The sequence below is a fragment of the Plectropomus leopardus genome, chromosome 4, assembly GCF_026936395.1.
Source record: "Plectropomus leopardus strain MGB_pleo_1.0 chromosome 4, ASM2693639v1, whole genome shotgun sequence".
Classification (NCBI taxonomy): domain Eukaryota; kingdom Metazoa; phylum Chordata; class Actinopteri; order Perciformes; family Serranidae; genus Plectropomus; species Plectropomus leopardus.
Window position 1 is genome coordinate 4341522 of NC_142179.1, and position 21673 is coordinate 4363194.

Genomic DNA, 21673 nt, shown 5'->3' on the forward strand with positions numbered 1-21673 from the left:
GGGAGTTTTTTCAACCTGAAGACGGTCCAAGGTACTGCATTTAGGTTTAATTTGATGTACAATCGATGTATACGAACCAGTGATTGGATTTAAATGTCATGATTTGACTCAAGATGTAAGCAGTGATAAGCTCAAACGAAAACTGATCTTTAGGTATTAAAAAAAGTAAAACCGGGTCCTCAATGGAACTGGTTTTGGATCCCCATCCCTACGCCTAACCACATGTTAACCGCTGCAGTGTTAAAATGTAAAGTTTCAACCTATTCAGTAGCAAATCTGTGCTTTACAGAAATGTGCACCAATATTTTTTCCAGTGACTGGACTGATGAATCACTGAGGGAACTACTGCCACCCTAAAAGCTTTGACTTATTCCTGTTATTTATGCTTTCTTTTGTAGACCTTTAAAACAGTTTATTTTAACTCTGTATCTACCTGAGTAGGGATGAAAACCCACAAGTAAAGATTCAGATCTCCCCTCTCTTGTCCAGCCAAGTGAAAAATAAGCCAACAGGACCCTGCAGCGCCCACCTCCATGTGCTGCTGTCAGGGTGGGCATTCGCTCAACTTTAATCTCCTCAAGTTGAGCACTGGCAGGGATTTATGGGTAAAAGCCTACAGCTGCATGCGGTTGCATAACTCAGCCCTATTAGCCAACTGGTTTCTCTGTGACACCGAAACAGGAAATCAATGGGAAAGGCCACTTTGATGCTGCCACCATGGATGTTGTATTTATTCTTCTTTTGGTAGAAGCAACATGAGTGTGAGTTTGATTTAGTTAATATATGTGCAGACCTTTGTGTGTTTGTTTGTGTGTGATCTAGAACTGCAACCATTAATCGATTTGTAGTCATGTACTAAATTAATCACTGAAACCTGAGCAACTTGATATGATTTCATTTGAAAAAACATAGGAAGAAATTACATAAAAATAAGCTTTTTAAAAAAATAAAAAAAAAAGCAACAAAAAAAGACAACAAAACAACAAAAGAATACACCCAAAAATTTGCAAGAATCTTGTACAAGAAATTCTCTGAAAATTAGTATAAATATATAAATAAATGAATAAAAAAAAGAACAAAATAAAGAAAATAAAAAAAGAAAGTACAAAACAACAAACAAGGCAAACAACTGAAAAAATGATTAAAAATTACAGTAATTTTGTTACATGATTTTAAATATGAAATTATGATAATTATGAATATATTTTCCCTAGTTTATTTTTCTTTTTTCCTTGACATTTTCCCCTAGCACGTTTTAACACAGTTTTCTAAATCTACTAATTTCTTGCAACTCGTGGAACATTTCTTACCAAATCACTGCATCATTTCCTTTTTTACCATGTTTTTGAAAGAAACCACATCAGTTTGGTTTAAATACTTGTGAGAGGCATGAGGAAGCAGCACATAAAAAGAGGTTGCTCCTGGTTTTAAAGGGTTAATTAGAATAACTTTAAGGCTTTATATAATTTTAACAGGTGAGTTATTAAAAAATCAGACCCCGTACAGTGTTCTGAATGTTGAAATTAGCGATAGAGACCAATTTTTGTTTTTTTTGTACCAGGCTGTAAACATGTTCATTTTTGAGCCCATGTGAGTCTATGGAGATTTCTTTTTTTTCTGGGGCCAACCTCAAGTGGCCATTCAATGAACTGCAGTTTTTGGCACTTTCCTATTGGCATTTATTATTTATTTTTTGCTGCTTGGTTCAATCTCTTACTGTGATCACACTTTTGCAAAAGAGGAAACCTTGGGGATATTTTCACTGAACAATAAGGTCAAACATATGATGCTGGGATATAAAAAAAGGAAATTATCTCTTCTCAGGAAATGACTTGATGCCATAATAACATATAGAGGAAATCCTCTTAAACCACATTAGCAAAAGAGGGATTTAACTGATTAAATCCTGGAGGCTGCGAGCCGTTTGCATTATCAGGCCAGAGGATCAAGAGATCAACTCATATTTCACAAATTCTGGATACGACCTCCTTTTACTGTACGAGGCAGCCATTATCTGCAGCAGGCCATACTGGCAGGAATAAGACACGTAATGACCGATATAATTTACAAGCCGCTTGGATAATACCCGCAGAATTGGTCCATTTTTGCTCCTGATCAGATGGCCTCCTGCGTCGGGCGTGGACATTTTGTCTCAGCGTGACCGCTGTAATCTCAGACCTCTTTGACCCTCTGCTGTGCCAGTGCACGAGCTGTTCCCTAATATCACTTATCCTTATTAGTTATTAATACAAGCTCAGGCCCAGCGGTATGAATCATTTATGGGGTAGTGCAGAGACTAATTGAAAAGAAAGAACAGATTGTGGCACAGGTCATCGGTTCAGTGTGCTTTTAAGGAATTATGAGGGGGAAGCACTGAGAGCCGCCTCAAGAAAAGTCAAAAGGTTATTGTTTTCAGACTGCAGCTACTGGCAGGGCGTCCACAAACAGCCGAATATCAAGTAATGCCATTGGAGGACCAAATCCATTAACACGATTGTGGAGAAAAATGGAGATTCTGTGCCACCTACAATGTCCAACTTAGGAAACGTCATATCAAACTGCACGCAGCGATTAGAAAAGTTACCGTAAGTGAGAAATAAACAATGTGAAAAAATTACAAAATTAGTTTTAGCTCTTTGCTGCTCAATGGTGGGTTGTTCGCTCTAACAACTGTCGGAAATAAAAGTCTACCATTTCCCAAACTAAACGAACCAGTGCAAAGTATGAATTGTTGCAGTCAAATGGAAGAACTTCAGGTTCTGTAGCACTCTGTGTTTCTTTTAGGAGTATTTTATATTTGAGGGTTAATGGAAACCTGATGGGGACTGTGAGCTTAACCCACGGTCACAACACAACTCTATCGGTCATATGACATCAGTGGACATGTCAACACTAATATTACTGCTGACAAAGTTGAAGAGTAAGAGGGAAATTAGAAGAAAGAAAGTAAAATGGAGAACGACAAAAGAAGGATGGCCCTTAAAGGAAGCAAGTAATAAACAAGCACACAACACAAATCTAAACAGGAACCGTTAGAGCGTCCGCTCTGCTGCTCAGCACTTTCCCCTCCAGTCATAAGATAATTGCTTTGGGGACTCAGAGTGGTGCTACTACCTGTGACCTCTGACCTGTGACATCTCACCACTACAGAGCTGCTGATGGAGGCTGACCACCGAGGGACCGCTGATCTATGACATCTGATGAGGGCTGGGTTATTATCTTGATGACAGGGACTGACCTGAACTCAAAGTGACCCGGTAAAGTTGGATTTCCATGTTTATAACCAGGAAGAAACCCACAGCCTTTGACCCCACTGACCTCTGCTGTTCATCCTAAACGATCAGTCCTGCAAAATCAAACTGCATTCTGGTGAACACATACACACTTTTTCTATTAGCAATCCATGTTTTTATTTTTGTACAGCTTCTGCCAAGATCGCGATCCAGGCCAAGTCAAGTCAATTTAATTTCTAAAGCTCATTATCACAAATCACAATTTGCCTCTGAGGGCTTTACAGCATGCGACATACCTCTGTCCCTAGACCCTCACATTGACTAAGGAAACCCCCCCCCCGAAAAACAGAGTGGGGTGTATTGTCTCCTGTTCCTTAAAAATTAACAAGGCTAAAAGTGGCACGTCGGGGCTTCAGGACATTTGGATTACTTCAGACGAGCAGTATGGAGACATTTTGTGGTTTTATTATGATATTTATTTAACATTTGAATCCTGGTCACCATTTGCTTCAATTGTTTGGGGGATGAGTACAACGCCTTTTCCCAGCGAAGCTCTGGCGGTGTTTTGTGGACAATAAAATTTCAGCCAGCTTTCCATTTGCATGAGGGTAAGGAGATAATGACAGAATTTTGAACTGTCCCTTTAAGGATGTGGCAAATCAACTCCAGCCAGCTATGTCTCAAAGTGGTCAAACATCAGGCACGGAAGTCCTGAGAGACAAAGTCCGGGCTTCTCACAAGATGTTTTGTTTGTTTTAGATCCTTACAAAAATTCACAGGAAGAATAAAGCCGGCGTTCCATATCGTACGATCAAAATCTTCGTCAAACTCATCATTTTTAGCATGTAAATTGTTAGCTTGAAGGTTGTTATTTCCTGTAGCCCAGGGGATTTGGAAACAGTAACACGCAGAGAACAGAATGAGGGGAGAATGCCAAAATCAGCCACACTCAACGGCAGGCTATGAATGTTTGTATGAAAATTTTGATTTTCCTAAAGTTAGTGGTACCAAGTTTGTTTAAACCACAAAACAGTCAAATGTTTAAACCCGAGCTGCACTGTGATCAGCTGCTCCAACAGCTTTATGATGCCGTGTTCAGACAGGTGTTGTGTAATAATGTTTGGAGGTCAAGCTGTTCGGTACAGATTTAGACAAGAATCTGAAGGACCTCTCACTACAAAGGAACTTCAACTTACGTAACAACAACCGTCTGAAAAAGAAACGGGCAGCCTGTGCCAGCACAGATTAACTCACACTGAAAAAAAATCAAAATACTGCATGTTTCTCAGGCTCCATTTATGGTGCTGCTGAATGAATAATGGTTTTTTTTTCGACTCTAACTGACATTTTTTGCAGGGTATAAAATCCAGAGAGGTCTAATACTCCTCACTCTACCTGCACAACATGCTGACCACGCGCCCGACGTGGGTGGCATGTGAGGTTGTTACAAAACTTGGTCAAAGTTTATGTAATTTCTGGACAGCTGCCCCTGCCCTAGTTTATAAAGACTTCATGTGACTCTGTCCGTCGTTCAGCGTGAACCAGGTCAGGAGCGAATCAGGCCACACTGCAGCTGACCGATTGTGTATTTATAGCTGCTGATGTTATTTAAGAGATTGACCACTGTACATTTCAATTGCTCCAAAGCCTTACTCGGATTATTTCAAAAGCTTAAAGTGACAGTAAAAATGTGTCTGAATGTTTGAATTGCAGCAAATTTCAAAAAGAGAGAGTTAACAGGCATGATTTAAATCAAAATGCATTAAAAAATCCACTTTTCTAATTGATGAGCTAATTGATTGAAAAATGAGCAAATTAGCAGCAGTAATTCCACTTTTGTTGCTGTCTCTAAAGATGAATAAAGGTAAGCTAATTCAGTGTAAAAACAACATCCAGAAATATTTCATTCATGGACAGCAATTGTGATAATAATAACCCTAATAATAATAATAATAATAATAATAATAATAATATTTTTTTAAACTCAGAAAAAAAAGATGCAACAGCTCAAAAGTGTCAAAATACTGTATGTTCATCAGTGCAAAACACAAACTTCTCCAGCTTCATCTTTGCATGATTAAATTACAGCGTCCCTGGTCTCTCTGCTTCGGCTCTGAATGCCCTCTACGGGCTCGGGCAGAAACAACACGGCAGACTGAGGATCAGCTCTTTCCGAGGAAACGTAATCACGACAGAAAGTGTTTACCTTGTGCTATAAAATGAAAACAAAGCTGACTACACAATGTTTAAATTGGAAAATAATCTTGTGGGCTTTAATGCGGAGATGGCATGCATACTGTAGGTCTGGGAGGAAATTAAAATGGAAACAGGCTTCTGCAGAAAGCCTCAGAGGAAGCAGATTTGTCAACCAAGAGGGAGACGGGGGTTAGCCAGCGCAGCTACTGACCAGCTGAGATGTTCTGGAAAAAACAACCAGCACAAAATGTACTCAAGTAGTGGTTTCTGAAGATTGGAAACATCCTCAGTGAAAAAAAATCCTTTGCAAAGCCAAAAAAGTATTACCTTTTTTAGTTTGTTTGCAAAATCATGTTTTCAGTGGCTGCAGCATCAGTATTGGCAGTGTCATGTTTTACCTTTAGATACATCATTTTGTGCTCGACCACTGCCACCAGCTGCATTTGGCATTTTTTTTTCCAGTCACTAACTTTATTTTCATGCCCCTGTGTGCAGAACGTGCACAAACAATGATAAAGATGCAAAGGGGGGACTTTTATTGTAATAAAGTCAAGTATCTATAGGAAATGAAAAGTGGAAATTTGTTAGCAGCTTTTCTTGTGGATCAGTACACTGCTTTTAAACGCCATCAATCAAGACAAGCCGTCATTAGTTAAAGACACACCTCTAAGCGGGTAGCCCTGTTGTAATGGAGACGTAAGCTCCTGCCACACCGGGCAAAACTGAGTCAAGCCAAGACAGACGAGTTGGGAGTAAGAACATGTTGACCTAGTACAATCAAAATGTGACAGGGAGCAAATGTATCTTACTAAAAGCTGGAAGATATGACTTTAAAAATTATCACAATATTTTTCAGGCTATATGTTGATACACGATAATATCTTGATATTTTAAAATCTCTTCTAAACTACTAAAATGAATAAAATACAGTTAAAATGTTAAATAAAGTAAATTATAAAATTAAATAAAGTATCGTTATAATTAAACAAATCAAGGCGGAATTCATGGTGCTTTTATTTTGAAGGACCCAGCTTGTCTTGCATGTAGCATATTGAAAATGAATTCATTTTTTGTTTGTTTTTTTCATATTAAAAAAATAGTGGCATAATGACAAAAACCTGGCATTTAGAGGGTTAAAATTCTGGAAATTAATGAATAATGGATATTTATGATTAGGACTGATGTTGGTTAAAAAATAAACTCAATGGAAGTAGAAAATAATGGTGGTACGACTGTCCCACCAAATAATAAGGAAAAACTAGAAAAAACAAATGCTATACAATCTATGGGCAGCTGGTACTACAGTCACGCTAAAGTACATACATACTGTAGAAAAACAAGTTTCTGTGGAGACAAATATAGCCAACTACTGAAAATGTCTTGATATTAATCATAGTATATTACGTATATGTCCCTCTGTGATACAGTCTGAACCAGAGGAGGTGTGAATCGTCCCTGGACATTGGTGTGAAAAACGGTCTTTTCCCATGAAATATTCCCTGTCTCTGCAGACTTTAATGTCTGTGGGTTTGTAACAGTTTGTCCTGATGCGCTTGTTTGTGTTTATCGCCTGGAGAGTTCCCGAACACACAGCGAAACCATCATCAGTCTTCAGAGCAGCCATTCTTTATCCGCTGCCTCCAGTCTTCACCAGCTCCATTTATCACCGAAAGGTTAACTTCTAAACATTATATAACAGCTGAAATGTCAAACCTGCACTTTGCTCCACCTCCCAAAACTAACCTTTGTGTCCAGCTGACAGCTCAGGTGGTGCCGATTATTATTCTCATGTCTTTTTTCTTTGAATCACAAACTGAAGCCATCTCCACCGGTGACCCACTAACACACAAACCGGTGAGGGTTTGTTCCTCTTAAGCAGTTTTATCTGTCTGCAAAAACACGTAAGAAAGCTGCAAACATGTATTTTCATAAGCACCTTAGTAAAACTGAATTGAACTGAACTGTTTTGAGCAGATGTCAAAGGCTTTAAGCCCTCATTTTATTGCTTTTCATATCTTCTACAGTACTGTATTTCCCATATTTTCATTTTCTCTCTCTTTACTTTTTATTCTTCTATTCACAGGGTTCCTACAGCTTAATCCAACTGGGATTTAAGACTTTTTAATGCCACTTGGAATAAAATGTAAGACCAATTTTACATTAGCCAATATTAAAAGCAAAAAACACAGGAACCAACATCAGTTACTTAAAGTTAGCGAGAATTTTGTTATATTTTTCAAATATTTATTGTAATATAAGACATGAGTTTTAGGCGATGTTAACCCTTTAACACCTGGACTGACATCAGGTTTTTTGGGGCTTTTTTTTCTTAGCGCTGCATTTAGATGCTTTTCACAAACAGTTCCAGTAATTTTCTTGAAACTCTTTTCAAATATCTTGCTAGTTTTGGGGACATTTCTTGTTAAAAGGCTCATCACCTGTCCATGTTTTTATAACTAAATCAAGCTTTTGTTCATGTTTTAAAGGTACATTGCACGAGGTATTCGTTTTTCTTTTTTTTAAGTTACACATTATTTTGAGCTTTTTGCACTGCAATGCTGGAAAAAGACCATCCATAAAAATCCCTACTTCCTTAGCATGGTTAAGATTTGAAAGACCGATTTAAGACATTTTAATGCCAATTAAGTCGCAATTGGTTAATTAGTGGGATCAATGCGTTTTAAGACTTTTTATCGATCCACAGGAAGTCTGATTTAGCTGTTTGTATGTTGTAAATCTGCATGTTGCGTCTTGATGTGATTGAGTTTCTGTTTCGTATTTGAACTCCACTAGAGTCTGACATTTACATTTATTTTTTCACCATTCGTTGGCCTCAGGCACGAGGGCTTTTAATGAAGCACTGCAGATTTCTCTGCTTCACCTCCAGAGCTCATATCTCTCCTCAAGTTCTTATTCCTTTCAGTTCAATTATCGGCCGCATGGTTTATGCACCAAACCTCAGGCCTGCAGTATAACAAACCCTGAATATACATGCAAATGCAGACTTTCAAGGTGTGCATAGTTAATTTCATGCATGCGGCAGGATAAAGCTTTCGTCTTTGATCTGTGCTTCCAGGCAGTCCAGTCTGACCAATTTCTTGCGAGATCTAGGGATTTATAAAAAGGAGCTGTATGCAACATTCAGACCATTTTACCACAGTAAACCACCATATGCCACGTAAAGAAAACAGTCATGTTCTAAAAAAACTAAGCTGAGAGTCACTTCGGTTTACCGTGATGCCTCTGTGCCCTGTTGTCGGAGTCTGTGTGACTACCAGATGTGTTTTTACGTACATCTAAAAGGTGCCGTGAAAACGACCATGTCAAGCACTACTTTTGCTGCCCTGTTTATGAAATGAGACTTCATCTTATTTGCTACCAATTTATCTTGCCGCCCGTCAGGACTCTGTCTAAAGCAGGAGGACAGATTTCAGAGTATGCAAAGTAGAGGATGAGAGTATTTTTAATATCATCACTCAACTGAATATCACTTTATATTAGCATCATTAATAAGTAGATAATATGAGTAGGGATGCAGGACATTGGATTTTTTGACAATATCTGATATATAACAACTCATTTGGCCAATAACTAATACCAAAATTGATTTTTCCACTTTTTTACCCAACTAATTTTAGTGATCAAGTCTCTTCTTTAGTGGGATTAAGATCATATTATGCATACTCTTATTGTGATGGCCCACCAGCAGCAAAATACAATGTTTTTCATTGTATGTAACATTTAATCATTATGAAAAATAAATAAAATGCTTTAACTAAGGGTTGATGCTTTGTACTTGTTCACTTTGTCAACATAAAAATGTATCTGTGTGTGATTTCAGCAGAAGTCAGCATGTTTGCTGATTTCTATGTTTCATTTTAAAGCCAGTATCTGTCCATACTAATGATGTGTGAAATTATCAGTCAGCACCCCTGGTTATTAGACACCTTTATCGCTGCACACACAAAATATGCTTTTCATAATCAAGCTTTAAAAAATATTATACATTCATATTATTTCCTGCTTTCATTTAATATCAGTCCTAATCATAAATATCCAATACTTTCAGAATTTTAACCATTTAAATGCCAGGTTTTTGTCATAATGCCTCTATGTTTTTAGATGAAAAAAAAGATTATTTTCAATATTCTACATGCGCCGTACTTGATTTGATGATCCCAGCCTGGGATATGTCAGTGATTTGCAGCAACATTGATTATCTAGCGAAAATAGCATGTATGTTCTCCATATGCCAAATATGGTAAAATGATGTCATCAAGTAAAAAAAATCAAAAGTTAAAAATTTCAAGGCAAAAGCCCAGAATTTCACCAAGAAATAATACAGTGCATGTTTTTATGCTTTGATGGCTGTGGGATCAATAATTGCCATTCGAATGAGTGGCGCATCAATGGCGCATTTTTTGCACTAAACAGTCTGAATGTAACAATTTAGTTTTTATACTGTGTATTGTAGACTTACTGTCGAAGCTAAACTGGATTCTAATTCTAATTTTAAATAAAAGCACAAAATCTCGCCAAAATTTATGCCATATGCATGACCACAGCCAAAATGATAAAAGAATGAAAAGCGCATAAAATGCATCAAATCCATTGAAAATGTTAACTTGTCCCAGGAAAAGCTGCATTAAAGAATCATCTCCTGCCTCTCTGTGAGTCAGTAGCACCTGACCAAAGGAAAAACAAAACACCGAGTGCTGACCTCATGCTTCTCAAATGATCAACGCAGGGTGTCTCTCCTCTGCTTTGATCCTGGATGAGGTAACTGCAAGCGATACACCTCTGAACCCTCAACGCCCGGCGACCTCACAGTGAAACCCAAACTGCCGGATTACAGACTCACTTGTTTAATGCTCACTGCAGACTGACAGAGGGAATCAGGAGAGAGTGTGAGATGAAAGATGTGTTTGGCTGCATTCTCAGACAGCCGGTGATAAGCTGGGAGACACAGGAAGAGGAGCGAGGGCCAATCAGCCCATTAACCGATTATTATTTACGGGTTTCACCGAGCACATGTTTGCCTGGAAAATTCAGTCCAAGATGATGTATTAGAAATGGTTAGCAAGTATAAGAACAATCTTTTTGTGCTAATGAAGGTTTTCTGAGTTTAGTTATGTGATACTGTAGATAAAGAGGATGACATTGAACCAGAGAGGGTGAGAGAGGAGAGAGAAAGGGGGGAGGATGGCAGTCAAACACAGAGAGAGAGAAGATCAAAGCGGTGGCCTCCAGTCTTCAGTCCTGAGTGCAAAGAGTATACGTGTGTGTGTGTGTGTGTGTGTGTGTGTGTGTGTGTGTGTTATACCATCTTCAAAGATGTTTACACAGTCACCCACTGCCCCTGCTAACCTCATGAGGTCTTCTGCTGCACTCACTCACACACACAAACACACACTTTCTGATTTGACAGAGAACTTTCTTACGAATCAGGTGATTATTTGCTAACATGCTCCTGTTCGGTAAAATTTAGGCTGTGCAAAAGTTTGATAAATCAGACCTCTGATAAATGCAAATTTAAGTTATGATATGGTATTTAAAGGGATATTTTCGGGGGGGGAAATATTATGCCGTTTACTGACTTATTTGTTGAGTGATGACTGCAGAAAAATCACAATTATTTTCGATTTCAGCTTCAGTATTGCGCGCTACATTAGCCGTGTGTGTGTATGCAAATTAACCAACAGACTGACATCCGTGACCACTTAAACATGTTCTCTGCAGCTGACCAAAGAATGGTTGACCTCTGACCTTTTCTGTGTATAATGATAAATCATAATTACATAGCCACACCTCATCCATACGTGTCACTAAGTTTTAAAAATTTTGCGGGTATTGATTAAAAGTAAACCTTTTAGCTAACCCTCCCCTCCTCAACCCAACTGACCTCTGATGTCTAAGCCATAAAATTTTAAAAAATTACATAAAATCAAAAAATAAATAAATAACATAAAAAGAAATGATGAATGATTATGAAAAAATTACATCATTCATCACCTTTATTATTTCATTTGTCAGACTGAGTTATGTGACCTTATGTAACTCCCAGCACGACGCCACACAACCTCAGCTTTAACGGACATCTAATTTTAAAAATTTTAAATTTTAAATCAGTGAAAACACCTGAGAAGGCTTGCAGGACTTTTAATCTTTGATTATCCTTCAGCGTGTATAAAAAATGATGTGTACTGCTGCATTACATCACATGTGAGTGCTGTCGGCACAGACGTCAGTCAGCAGGAACTCTGTTATCATGTGATGTTTTGAGCCAAGTTATCAGCACGCACTGTTTTGTTTGCACTGAGCCAAGTCTGTGGTGTGTGTGTGTGTGTGTGTGTGTGTGTGTGTGTGTGTGTGTGGGTGTTTGTGTGTGTGTGTGTGTGTGTGTGTGTGTGTGAACGTCCTGTTCCTTCAGCGTGGAGGACTCAAAAACAGAAACAATAAGTCATCTAAGGTTTTTAAGTGTTTGCTTACCCGCTGTTTGGAGGAAGGCCTCAGACTGAGGTGGGGTTGGCTCCGACACTGCAGGGAGGAAGAGGAAACAACACTGTTACACAGAGTATCAAGAAACTCAGAAACTCTCAGTGAAACACAGGATTCGTCTGTTTACAGACAGATCTGTCACTGTAAACACATATAAGAAACGCAGTTTATCCGCTTGTAGAGTTTGCAAACATTTTTTTACATAAATTTTGAGAACAAAATATGATCATTTGAAACAGAGAGTGAAGTATGCTCTAAATAATTGCAGTTTATATTGATGGTTGTGATGTCTTCAAGCCAAGGACCAGACTTTTCAGAAGTCCCTCGGTTTAGAATTTATGTGATTTATGTTTTTTTGTTTGCATCTATCGGCTTGATTTCTTCTACAAACATAGGAGGAAGGCAAAGAGCAACTTAACAAGAAATGGCCCAAAAAATGTGCAAGAAATTTAACAAAAAAAAAAAAGAAACAGGAAAATGACCTTACGGAAGTGCTGGAAATAAATAAAATAAATTTAAATATATTGAATATATAATAAAATATAATATTAAATTAAAAATAAATATAAATATTTTCCCTTTAAAAAAATATATAATATTCAATATATTTTATAATATTATTCTCTCCAAAGCTAATTTTACTGGGTTTTTTTCTCCACAATTTACCAGACATTTCTTCACAAGCTGCTCATTGCCTTTTCCCCGTGTTTTTAGTAGAAAGTAAAGCATTTTTTCTGAGGTTTAAATGCTTATGAAAGGCATCTGAACACAGCCCAACAAACTTAATTCAATCCAGGATCTAAATGGTTAAAGTAAAACTTGTTTTATTGTTTCCTGCCCTCTCGATTTTTATCCGGTGGCTTTGGTTTTAATTGTTTTTTTGTGTAAAACATTGGTTTTGCAAAGTTCCACTCTAATAAACATTATTAATATTATTACTATTATTATTAGCAGACATTACTGACCCTGCCACTTCACACACTTTCACACTGGCTTCAACTTTCATCCTCATTGGCGGCAACTTTGGAGGCTCCCAATAAATAATGAGGTCAGACCCTCATTACAGTGACAAGAGCTCCAACAAACGAAATAATTTGTGACAGAAAATATCAAGAAAATCAAACAACATGTGAGGAGAGAGGAGCAGAAAGACGCTATTATAGCAGAAGATAATTGGGCTCGATTCCCTCGTGGCTGCCTTCACTCTAACTAACGTCACCTCACTGCTGCGAAATGCAAAATGTAAATGGCTGCATTTAAACAGCGAGCATTAAGACGAATCAGAGCCATTAGTGGTGTTTAAAGATGAACATGTTCACAGAGGAGACGACAAAACAACGAATCCTAATGAGTCTTTAAAAGGCTCGACGTGAAGCTCCCAAAGGAGTTATTTACCAAGAAGAAAACTCAGCAGAATGGTAATGAATTCCCACAAGAGGACAAACACACACGCACACACAAACACACACACACTTTGAACACTAGAAAGACATTTTTTGATCTTGAGATTCTAAGATTTCGACATGCGGCACACACAAACACACAAAACACCACATATACACACACATTCAAACACACAACGCGTCTTCTAGTGGTAAAGGTATTGTTTGATGTGAGATTCTCTTTCTTAAATACACACACACACACACACACACACACACACTCTTGCACTTGATGTAAGGACTTATTGTTTCATACACACACCACCACAATACACACACTCACACCTTCTACCCAAACAAAGATATCATTTGATCCAAAGAAGGCAAGCAGGAAGCCGCAATAAACCTTCAGGAGGAAGCAGGTTTTTATTTTACAAGCGGCACCATCTGGAGGTTTTTCGGGGGTGTGAGGCGGGAGAGTAGGTGTGAGTCGGGGTGAGGGAGGGTGCACACAGGGGGAGTAAAGGTGACAGTCGAGCAGGTGGTCATATGCTGCCCACATTTGTGCCGTACACTAATGCAGCAGCTCTGAGGCGACGGGGTCGATGGCTGGATGGAGGTGATTTATTTATCCCGGAGGTGGCTGATGGAAACCGGAGGAGAAAAATCTATTTATCTTTGATACAAAGAGTCCTGCCTCTTTTTTGCTGGCTTTCTGTAACTCAGTGGGGTTTTCTCGAGAATGTTGTCTCTCAGGAAAAATCTTGTTAATTTTAAAGACATTTAAATCATTATTGCATTCAAAAGCTGCAGCTCCAATGAGAGACTGCTGAAAGCTGAAGTGTATTTTTATTCAAAGTTTCTCGTCTTTAGAAAGTCTGAATCTAGAAATAATTCAGAGTTGATTACGATAGAAATGCAGTGCGTGTCGAAACGTTCGTCGTTTGCACCTTAAGTGAATCATGTGCTCCTGTATTGTCTTTGGTTGCAGTCCTTGTGAGGTGGCCCACTGAATTGTTTGTCCCAAAAAAAATTACTAAAATTGGTGTACAAAGACATCACTGAACTGTTTGAGGCTGATGTGCTTCCTGTGAAATCATTTATCCTTCAAGAATGTCATATTTTAGGCATTTAATAAAACTAGGATTTCAAGGATTTTAAGACATTTTTTGGACTTAAGATCATTTCTAAGATTTCCGGATGTTTGCAGGATTTCAGGTCTTCCAAGAAATGTCTATCAGATTTTAAGACATTGAATATCATTGGCTTAATTGATAGAATTACCAAATATTAGTGTCATTAGGGAAGTCGTACCTTCATCAAAATATGGAAGGTCATTTATTGAAATTATGAGCATGATGAATACGCAAGATTAAAATCACAGATAATCTGAGGATAAATCACAAGATGTAATATCAATACTGAATAAACAGGGCCTCGAGGAATAATGCAAATATCTCAAGAAATTCAACATCTTTCTTTGACTCTTACATCTCAGTATTGGTAAACTCTCTGACCTTCACGTTCAAACCTACTTTTCTAACGTCTGCTCGCTCCCACTTTTTCATTACCCTGTTAATTCTCTGAAAATCAAAGAGCAAACATTTCATTCATAACTTATAACACTGCCTGGAGCTCAATCAGAGCGCCCGGCGTCGCAGTTCCACACCTTTATCACACTGACTTCACTTTATGTCAACGAGAAAATCCGCCTCTCAAGCAGAGATATGTCTACAGTAACTGTTGGAGTTACAGATATAAAAAGATCAGATGTTCTGTGGTCGAAACTAAAGAAAAGTGCTTCATCCTTGGCTCTCACCACCTGACACTTTTCCTTTTTGCTTTGCTCCGACAGACAATCACCGTGACCTTTAGAGGAATATTACACAGCGGTGAGGAGAGAGTCACGGCGGCGATGACTGAATGTATCGCTGATGGGAGGAGAGGGACGAGGTGAAGAGACGGCAGGGCGAGGAAAATGAGAACCGGGAGGGGACGAGATAGAGAGAGAATTGCCTCGTGTCTTTCCCATCTGATCACAAGCACAGCGGGACATTTTTGGGTCTGACATTTTAGTTTCAGACATCTCATCTCCCATCTTTTGGGCTTTTGTCATCACAGGGTGGCTGCTGGTTTTAGAAGAATTACGTCAAATGAGAAAGGAAATAACTCGCAAAGTCTGACCACTGTGCGCAAACACACACACACACACACACACACACACACACACAGATTAAAAAAACTGTAAGTTACTGATTATAAAGAAGAAAATGAATCACAGGCACAACATCGTAAGTGGACAGATGAGAGAGCGTGATGGAAAAGAGTGTGGCCTGATGGTGATCCTATAGGTATGATTGCCAAAATGTTGTTTCATAACAATGTAAACACCATAAATTACATTGAATCTGTTGTTTTCAAATCGGATTTGAGTGACTTCCACTATGCTTACACTGCAAACCTTAGTGCACAATTCAGATTGTTTTTCTAGATCCAATTTTTGTAATGTTGCTGTTCATATTATGATTTAAAATTCAGCAAATATTCAGGCTGCTGTTTGTAGATAGCTGTGCCTATCTCATGGTTTTGTAATGGGAATTCAGCGCTGCACTTTTGATATATATGGAAACATTTCAATAAAAGATTTTGATTGAAAAATAAATAAATAGCAAAGCAGATTGACTTTAACTGCCCTGAGAGAATGAAAAAAAGTATTTTTGTCATTCAAGCGACAAATGCACCTTAAACCACAATGTGGGTTGCAATGTTAGAGTGGCACTGTGTGTGTTTTCACTCATTGTAGTCCGGACCGGACTGGCAAAGCCAGAAATCGACCCAGTTCCAGCTGAAAGGTGTTTTTTTGTCTTGCTTTGGCAGAATAAAACAATTGTAGACATATATGCAGCACTGTCAGGTCCAGAAGAATTGCATCTGTGGTGCCGACAGTACTGGAGGAAAACAAGTCCTGTCAAGCTTTCAGGATTGTTGAATCAACTTGGTTCTGAATTATCGGGTTTCTTAACATCCCCATTTGCTTTTTTATTGTTCTTTTAGGCACGTGGGTCAGTTCAGGACTGTGACAAGTTCAAACTGGCATTTGATATGATAAAAATAGTGTGATCAGCCAAACAAAAACATCTGATCTAAGCAATTAATTAATGTGAGAACTAAGACTTGAAATGTGAATGTGGCCACAGTCACCAAAACCCATGCTCTTCTTCCTGTTGGGAGTGTGAACGTGATGTGCAACAATTTTTTTACTTCTCTGTAACAGTCAGGTCAGGAGACACGCTCATTACAAACGTGAAAAATGGAGGGAAGGTCACAGCATCACTGAAATCAATTGGTTTCTTTCTCTCGGGAGCGAGAATGTGTCCCGAGTTTTACCGATATTGGTCACAGACAAACTAACAAACAATTGACAGAGGTGAAAACACACTGTTTTTTTCTGTTCTTTTCTCTCTGTTTTCTCTCAGGGGATTAAACACAACAGCAGAAGTCTGTAAAGAAATGTTATTTTTATATTTGACTTTTTAAACAGATCTTTTATCACTATGAAATACATTTCTATGATGTCTGAATTTATGACAATATTTTATCTTTATCCTACAGCAGATAAAAATACAGTTAACATCCGTCATCTTGAATCAACCAATCCAATTTGCTAAACCTGTCCCAGCGGGCTACGACCTCGCTGACCCCTCACTGCTGAGCCCCCTCCCCCCTGCAGGTGAACCAGTTCAGTGGGTCACACACACTCATCGGGGAATGTGCTCGTCCGCTGTGGAAGGTCAGATGCAGAAATGTGTGTGTGTGAGGGAGAGTGAGAGTGTGTGCATAAAGGTCACATGGGACCTCAGTGCCTCGGTCGTCCTGTGGTAATGAGGTATGAGGCGTCGGCGGGGTCACGGCGGTCCTGTGGGGGGGTGCCCCACCTCACAGGTTAGGGTCAACTCAGTGACCTTTTAACAGTGTTTACTAACAGCATCAACGTCAATTGACGTGTTTCCATCAGGCATATTTTACATTCGCAACAGCAATTTGTGCAATTTAATTGTTAATGTGAACCCGCCTACTGTTTACTGGAACATAAAGGCTGTAAGACATCTCCAACGGGAATAGTTTGGAACAAGACCAATACAGAATAGGTCAAGTTCAGACTTGCGCACTTGAGAGTTTGGACTCATCAACTTGAATGACAGGAGGACAACGTGTTATCAGTTCGGTCAGCAGCTACACGACCAGCTGAGCTCTGGTGATTAATAACAACCCCACCTCATTATACTGTGACAAAATAATTAGTAACAGTAACAGACTCAAAAAAGGAAAAAACCCCTCAAAAGTCAAAAGATACGCCAGTTCTGTAACCATATTATACATTAAAAGATACAGTTACAGCACGTCATGTGGTTGTATGCCTCCACAAACCAGTCAATTTATAGTTACAGTTTACATGTCTCTCCAGACTCGAATGTAGCCGTGACAATAAATGTTTTATATATGGATTTGCTAAAAAAAAAAAAAAAAAAACAGCAGTCTAAAACATGGATGCATCACACACATCTTCCCCACTTTCCAAGTGTTGTTGAAATATCATGTTCACAAGAATAAGACAAATGCAAGGTCACATTGACCTTTGACCTATAACCCCCAAAATCTAATCAGGACATGGTTGAGTCCAAGCATACGTTTGTGTCAAAGTTAAAAAAAAGTCTCATAAGGCGTTCTCTCGTTCACTCTCGTTCTTGAGACACTGTGTTCACGAGAATGGGGCGGACATGAATCCCAACTTTGCCTTCAAACAAACTAACGTGGCAGCAATGAATATTATATTTCATCGCAGAGACAAAAAGGAATTACATCATAAATCACTAAAACACCACCAGAGTCAGTGGTAAATTGCCAAAGAGCATGCCAAGTTTAAATTTCTCTCTCTGACGCAAACCGACTGGACGGTCATCGAGGGAGCTCTGCTGCGTTCTGCCAGGTTGACTGACCAGTCTCATAACTCTGAAATAGCTGCTATAATTTCTTTTTTTTTACATGACTTCTTTGCACTTTCTTGTTACATTTTTCAAGTTTTTCCTCTTCCAGGAAAGTTGATGGAGCTTCATGATCTTTTCCAGACAGACAGTATCTCACATCCACACCTGAGTAGTGTCCACTGACCGAGACCGTCTACTGCTGAACACAAAGACATGTTTGGAGAAGGCTGTGTTTGGCCAGTGCTTGTTAAGGCAAATAAACGTCAAAAAAATCAACTATAGTCTCAACTCCTATATTTCCACAGGTGTGAGAGTTATGATCTGTTGCAGATGGTTGCAGAGAGTGTGTCCAGTCACAAGAAAATACAAGTTTTTGTTGTTTTGCACAACACTCCTCCTAACCTTGAATTTCACTCTGCACAACATTCACTGTGTGCAAACATTGTGATTGTCTCTGAGACTCGAGCCGCTATAAACATGCACATATTGACAAGGGACCCCCCTCTGTTATTGTGTGTTTGTAGAAATGTATGCATGCAGCAGATGTATCGGCAATGACTGTGTGTGTGTGTGTGTGTGTGTGTGTGTGTGTGTGTGTGTGTGTGTGTGTGTGTGTGTGTGTGAGAGACTGCCAATGAGCCGGCGTGTATGAGACACTGTTGTGTGCATATGAATGGCAGGGGGTATCCTCTTCCCGAATGCAGAGCGCATCCAGAACATCTCATTGCTATTCATGTGAATGAGCCTCCTGGAATCAAACAGCAGCCAAAAGCATATTTGCACAGAGTTAAAATGCATGCCGTACTGGAACAGAAATCTAGCAGAGTTACCTCCCAAATGAAATCTGCCTCACTCCATCAGGTCGCCTAATGTTTACAGTGTATCTATTGAACAATGCAGATAGATGTTCCTGCCATCTTTATATTGTATTTCATATAGCACCTTGTCTGTCTGGCTTTTTCATTCCACCGACTTTATTTTTCACTTTTAATTTCGAGCTACAACATCAAAGCAAACTCAAATCACAAAGTTCATCCAACTCTGAGAAATTTTCAAAGTTGCTGTCAAGGCACTGAAAGTAGATTTATTGACTCTGAAAACCTACTGCCATGAGCTGGAGTCAAGTGTTTTACAATTTTGAGAAAAAAGTCATCTTGAAAAGAATATCACGCACACTGCTCTTGCTTAGCATCACAACTTATTGATTATATATAACTTACTTCATGGATTATATATAACATGTTGGTGCCTCTGGGCCTTTGTCGATAAAATTCTAGAAAGTTATCAAATATTTTATGATTTACATACATTTCTTTGGCTTTAAACCAACTCTCTCTACCATATTGTTATTGTAAATTTTTCTGTTCTATATTCTTCTCGTTGCCGATAAGATACAGATAACCGATCATTTCTTTATGTTTGTTTTTCTTTACCTGAGGGTATGAAAGGCTGAGATGTGGTAATGTAAAAATATAAAAGTGTGCAATGCTAGAATGAGCAACATAGATATACATAAGTAAGCATAACAGTGGGAATATGTACAACATGTGTCACATGTTAAATATAGCCTACATTTCAGAGTTGGAAGAATATTGAATATTTGAATAATATGCACTGTTTAACAAGCAAAAGTGGAGAGGAACACACCTTAAATGCACCTGCTCCATACACATTAGACCATGCACTATAGATTGTTTAAAAGTTCTCACAACAAAAAACGAGCTCTCATACAGACAATGCAGAGTCCCTTATCCAACCACTTGCAGGAAGGTCAAAAAAATGAAACACGTGCTGTTGAGCTTTTGAGCTTTAACTGCCCAGTGACCAACAGCAGTAACGGACTGCTTACACAAAGACTGACAGCAGCTCCTCATCACTTTGTTTCCTGCAGAACTCCACAGTAACCAACTCCCAACGTTTCCTCCTCTATAACCTCCCCTTCCTTTCCTCCTCTTCACACTTACGCAATAAAGGGGCTGTTTTTGTGCATGTTCTGCCACAGCAGCTGACAAAGGACTACATGGTCTGCATCAGAGCATCCTACTTATTATCTAGTGTGTGTGTGTGTGTGTGTGTGTGTGTGTGTGTGTGTGTGTGTGTGTGAGTGATGAGCCAGCGATGCAAAAGTGGATTTGTTTTTACACCTTTTTGCTCAAAGCCCCAAACCAAAAAACCACATCTAAAACAGATTGAAATGAAAAAAACATCTACTTTAAAATACAGTACATCTTTGAGGTTATTTTTCTTGAATCACTGGCAGCTTAAAGGCACACGATTTTACTTCAGCTGATGTTTTTAATTCATCCTAGATTGTCATCTTGTCAATAATAGTACATGGTGATGATCTGAGTTTCTCCAAAGTAAATCATGCAACATATACTGAGAGTCAGAGGAGAAGTCACAGTCCATCACCGCCTCCCTCTCTGAACCACCTGCTGACACCAGTGAACATGCCAGCTGCACTCGGTTACGTGTTGCACACCGCCCCCTTATGGTTGAAACATCGGAGGGTAAATACATGGACAAAGCCAACTTTGCTTTTGCTTTGTTTGTCAAAGCACTTTGTAAACTCTGTTTTGAAGGTGCTCTACAAATAAAGTTATTATTATTGTTATTATCATTATGGGATTTATAGCTAGCTATCTTATCTTTCCTTTTATTTTAACTTTTAAATGTATGTTTTATTTATTTTATTTCCTTTTATTTGTGGTTTTATTGTTTTTATTGCTTCTGTTGTTGTTTTTGGTCTACTTTTATGTATTATTTTATATTGACATTTTTCATCTTGCATCTTGCTTTATTTGTCCTCTGGTTTGAATTTTATCCAAACTCTACCCGAGTTCTGTCTCACTTGTGCTCACCAGGACTGTATTGATTTTTGGTTGCTGAATTGCCTTCTTTATTTCCAATTTCTGCTTTTGCTTTCTTTGTCAAACACTTTGTAAACTCTGTTTTTTAAGGTGCTATACAAATATTATTATAACTGATGTAGTTTTGTTGAGTTACAAAAAAAGCCTTTGTATAGAACTTGCAGAACTTGCAGCCTTGAAGTCTCAGTCCCCTTCAGTCTTTATGTGACGACAGTAGAGTGACAAATGGCAAGCACTTTCCTTAATTGATTATTGGTAAGTTTTACAATTGATTCATTCTCAATCATTATTTGAACAAAAAGAACATAAAACATACTGTTATTTTTGTTATTTTAAAGATTTTCTTTTAGTTTTTTTTTTTGGATTCAGCCTTTGTCAGTTTCTTCAGCCATAAAATCCAAACATGGCTAAAATGATGAATTTTGTCTGAAGGTGTGGTTGGCCGGTGTTACAGTCTGAGACACCTGCCAATCAAAACAATCATATCCCAAAATATACTGCTCTTGAAG

At 38.5% G+C, this 21673-nt stretch overlaps 1 protein-coding gene across 1 annotated transcript in view; it reads right to left on the reverse strand.

The window, feature by feature from the left end:
- rasgef1ba (RasGEF domain family, member 1Ba) overlaps positions 1-21673 on the reverse strand; it is a 145324-nt gene that overhangs the window by 113501 nt on the left and 10150 nt on the right. Inside the window, exon 2 of the mRNA XM_088076343.1 lies at positions 11919-11966. Coding sequence (XP_087932469.1) covers positions 11919-11966 — 48 coding nt within the window. The remainder of the gene's footprint in view (positions 1-11918; positions 11967-21673) is intronic.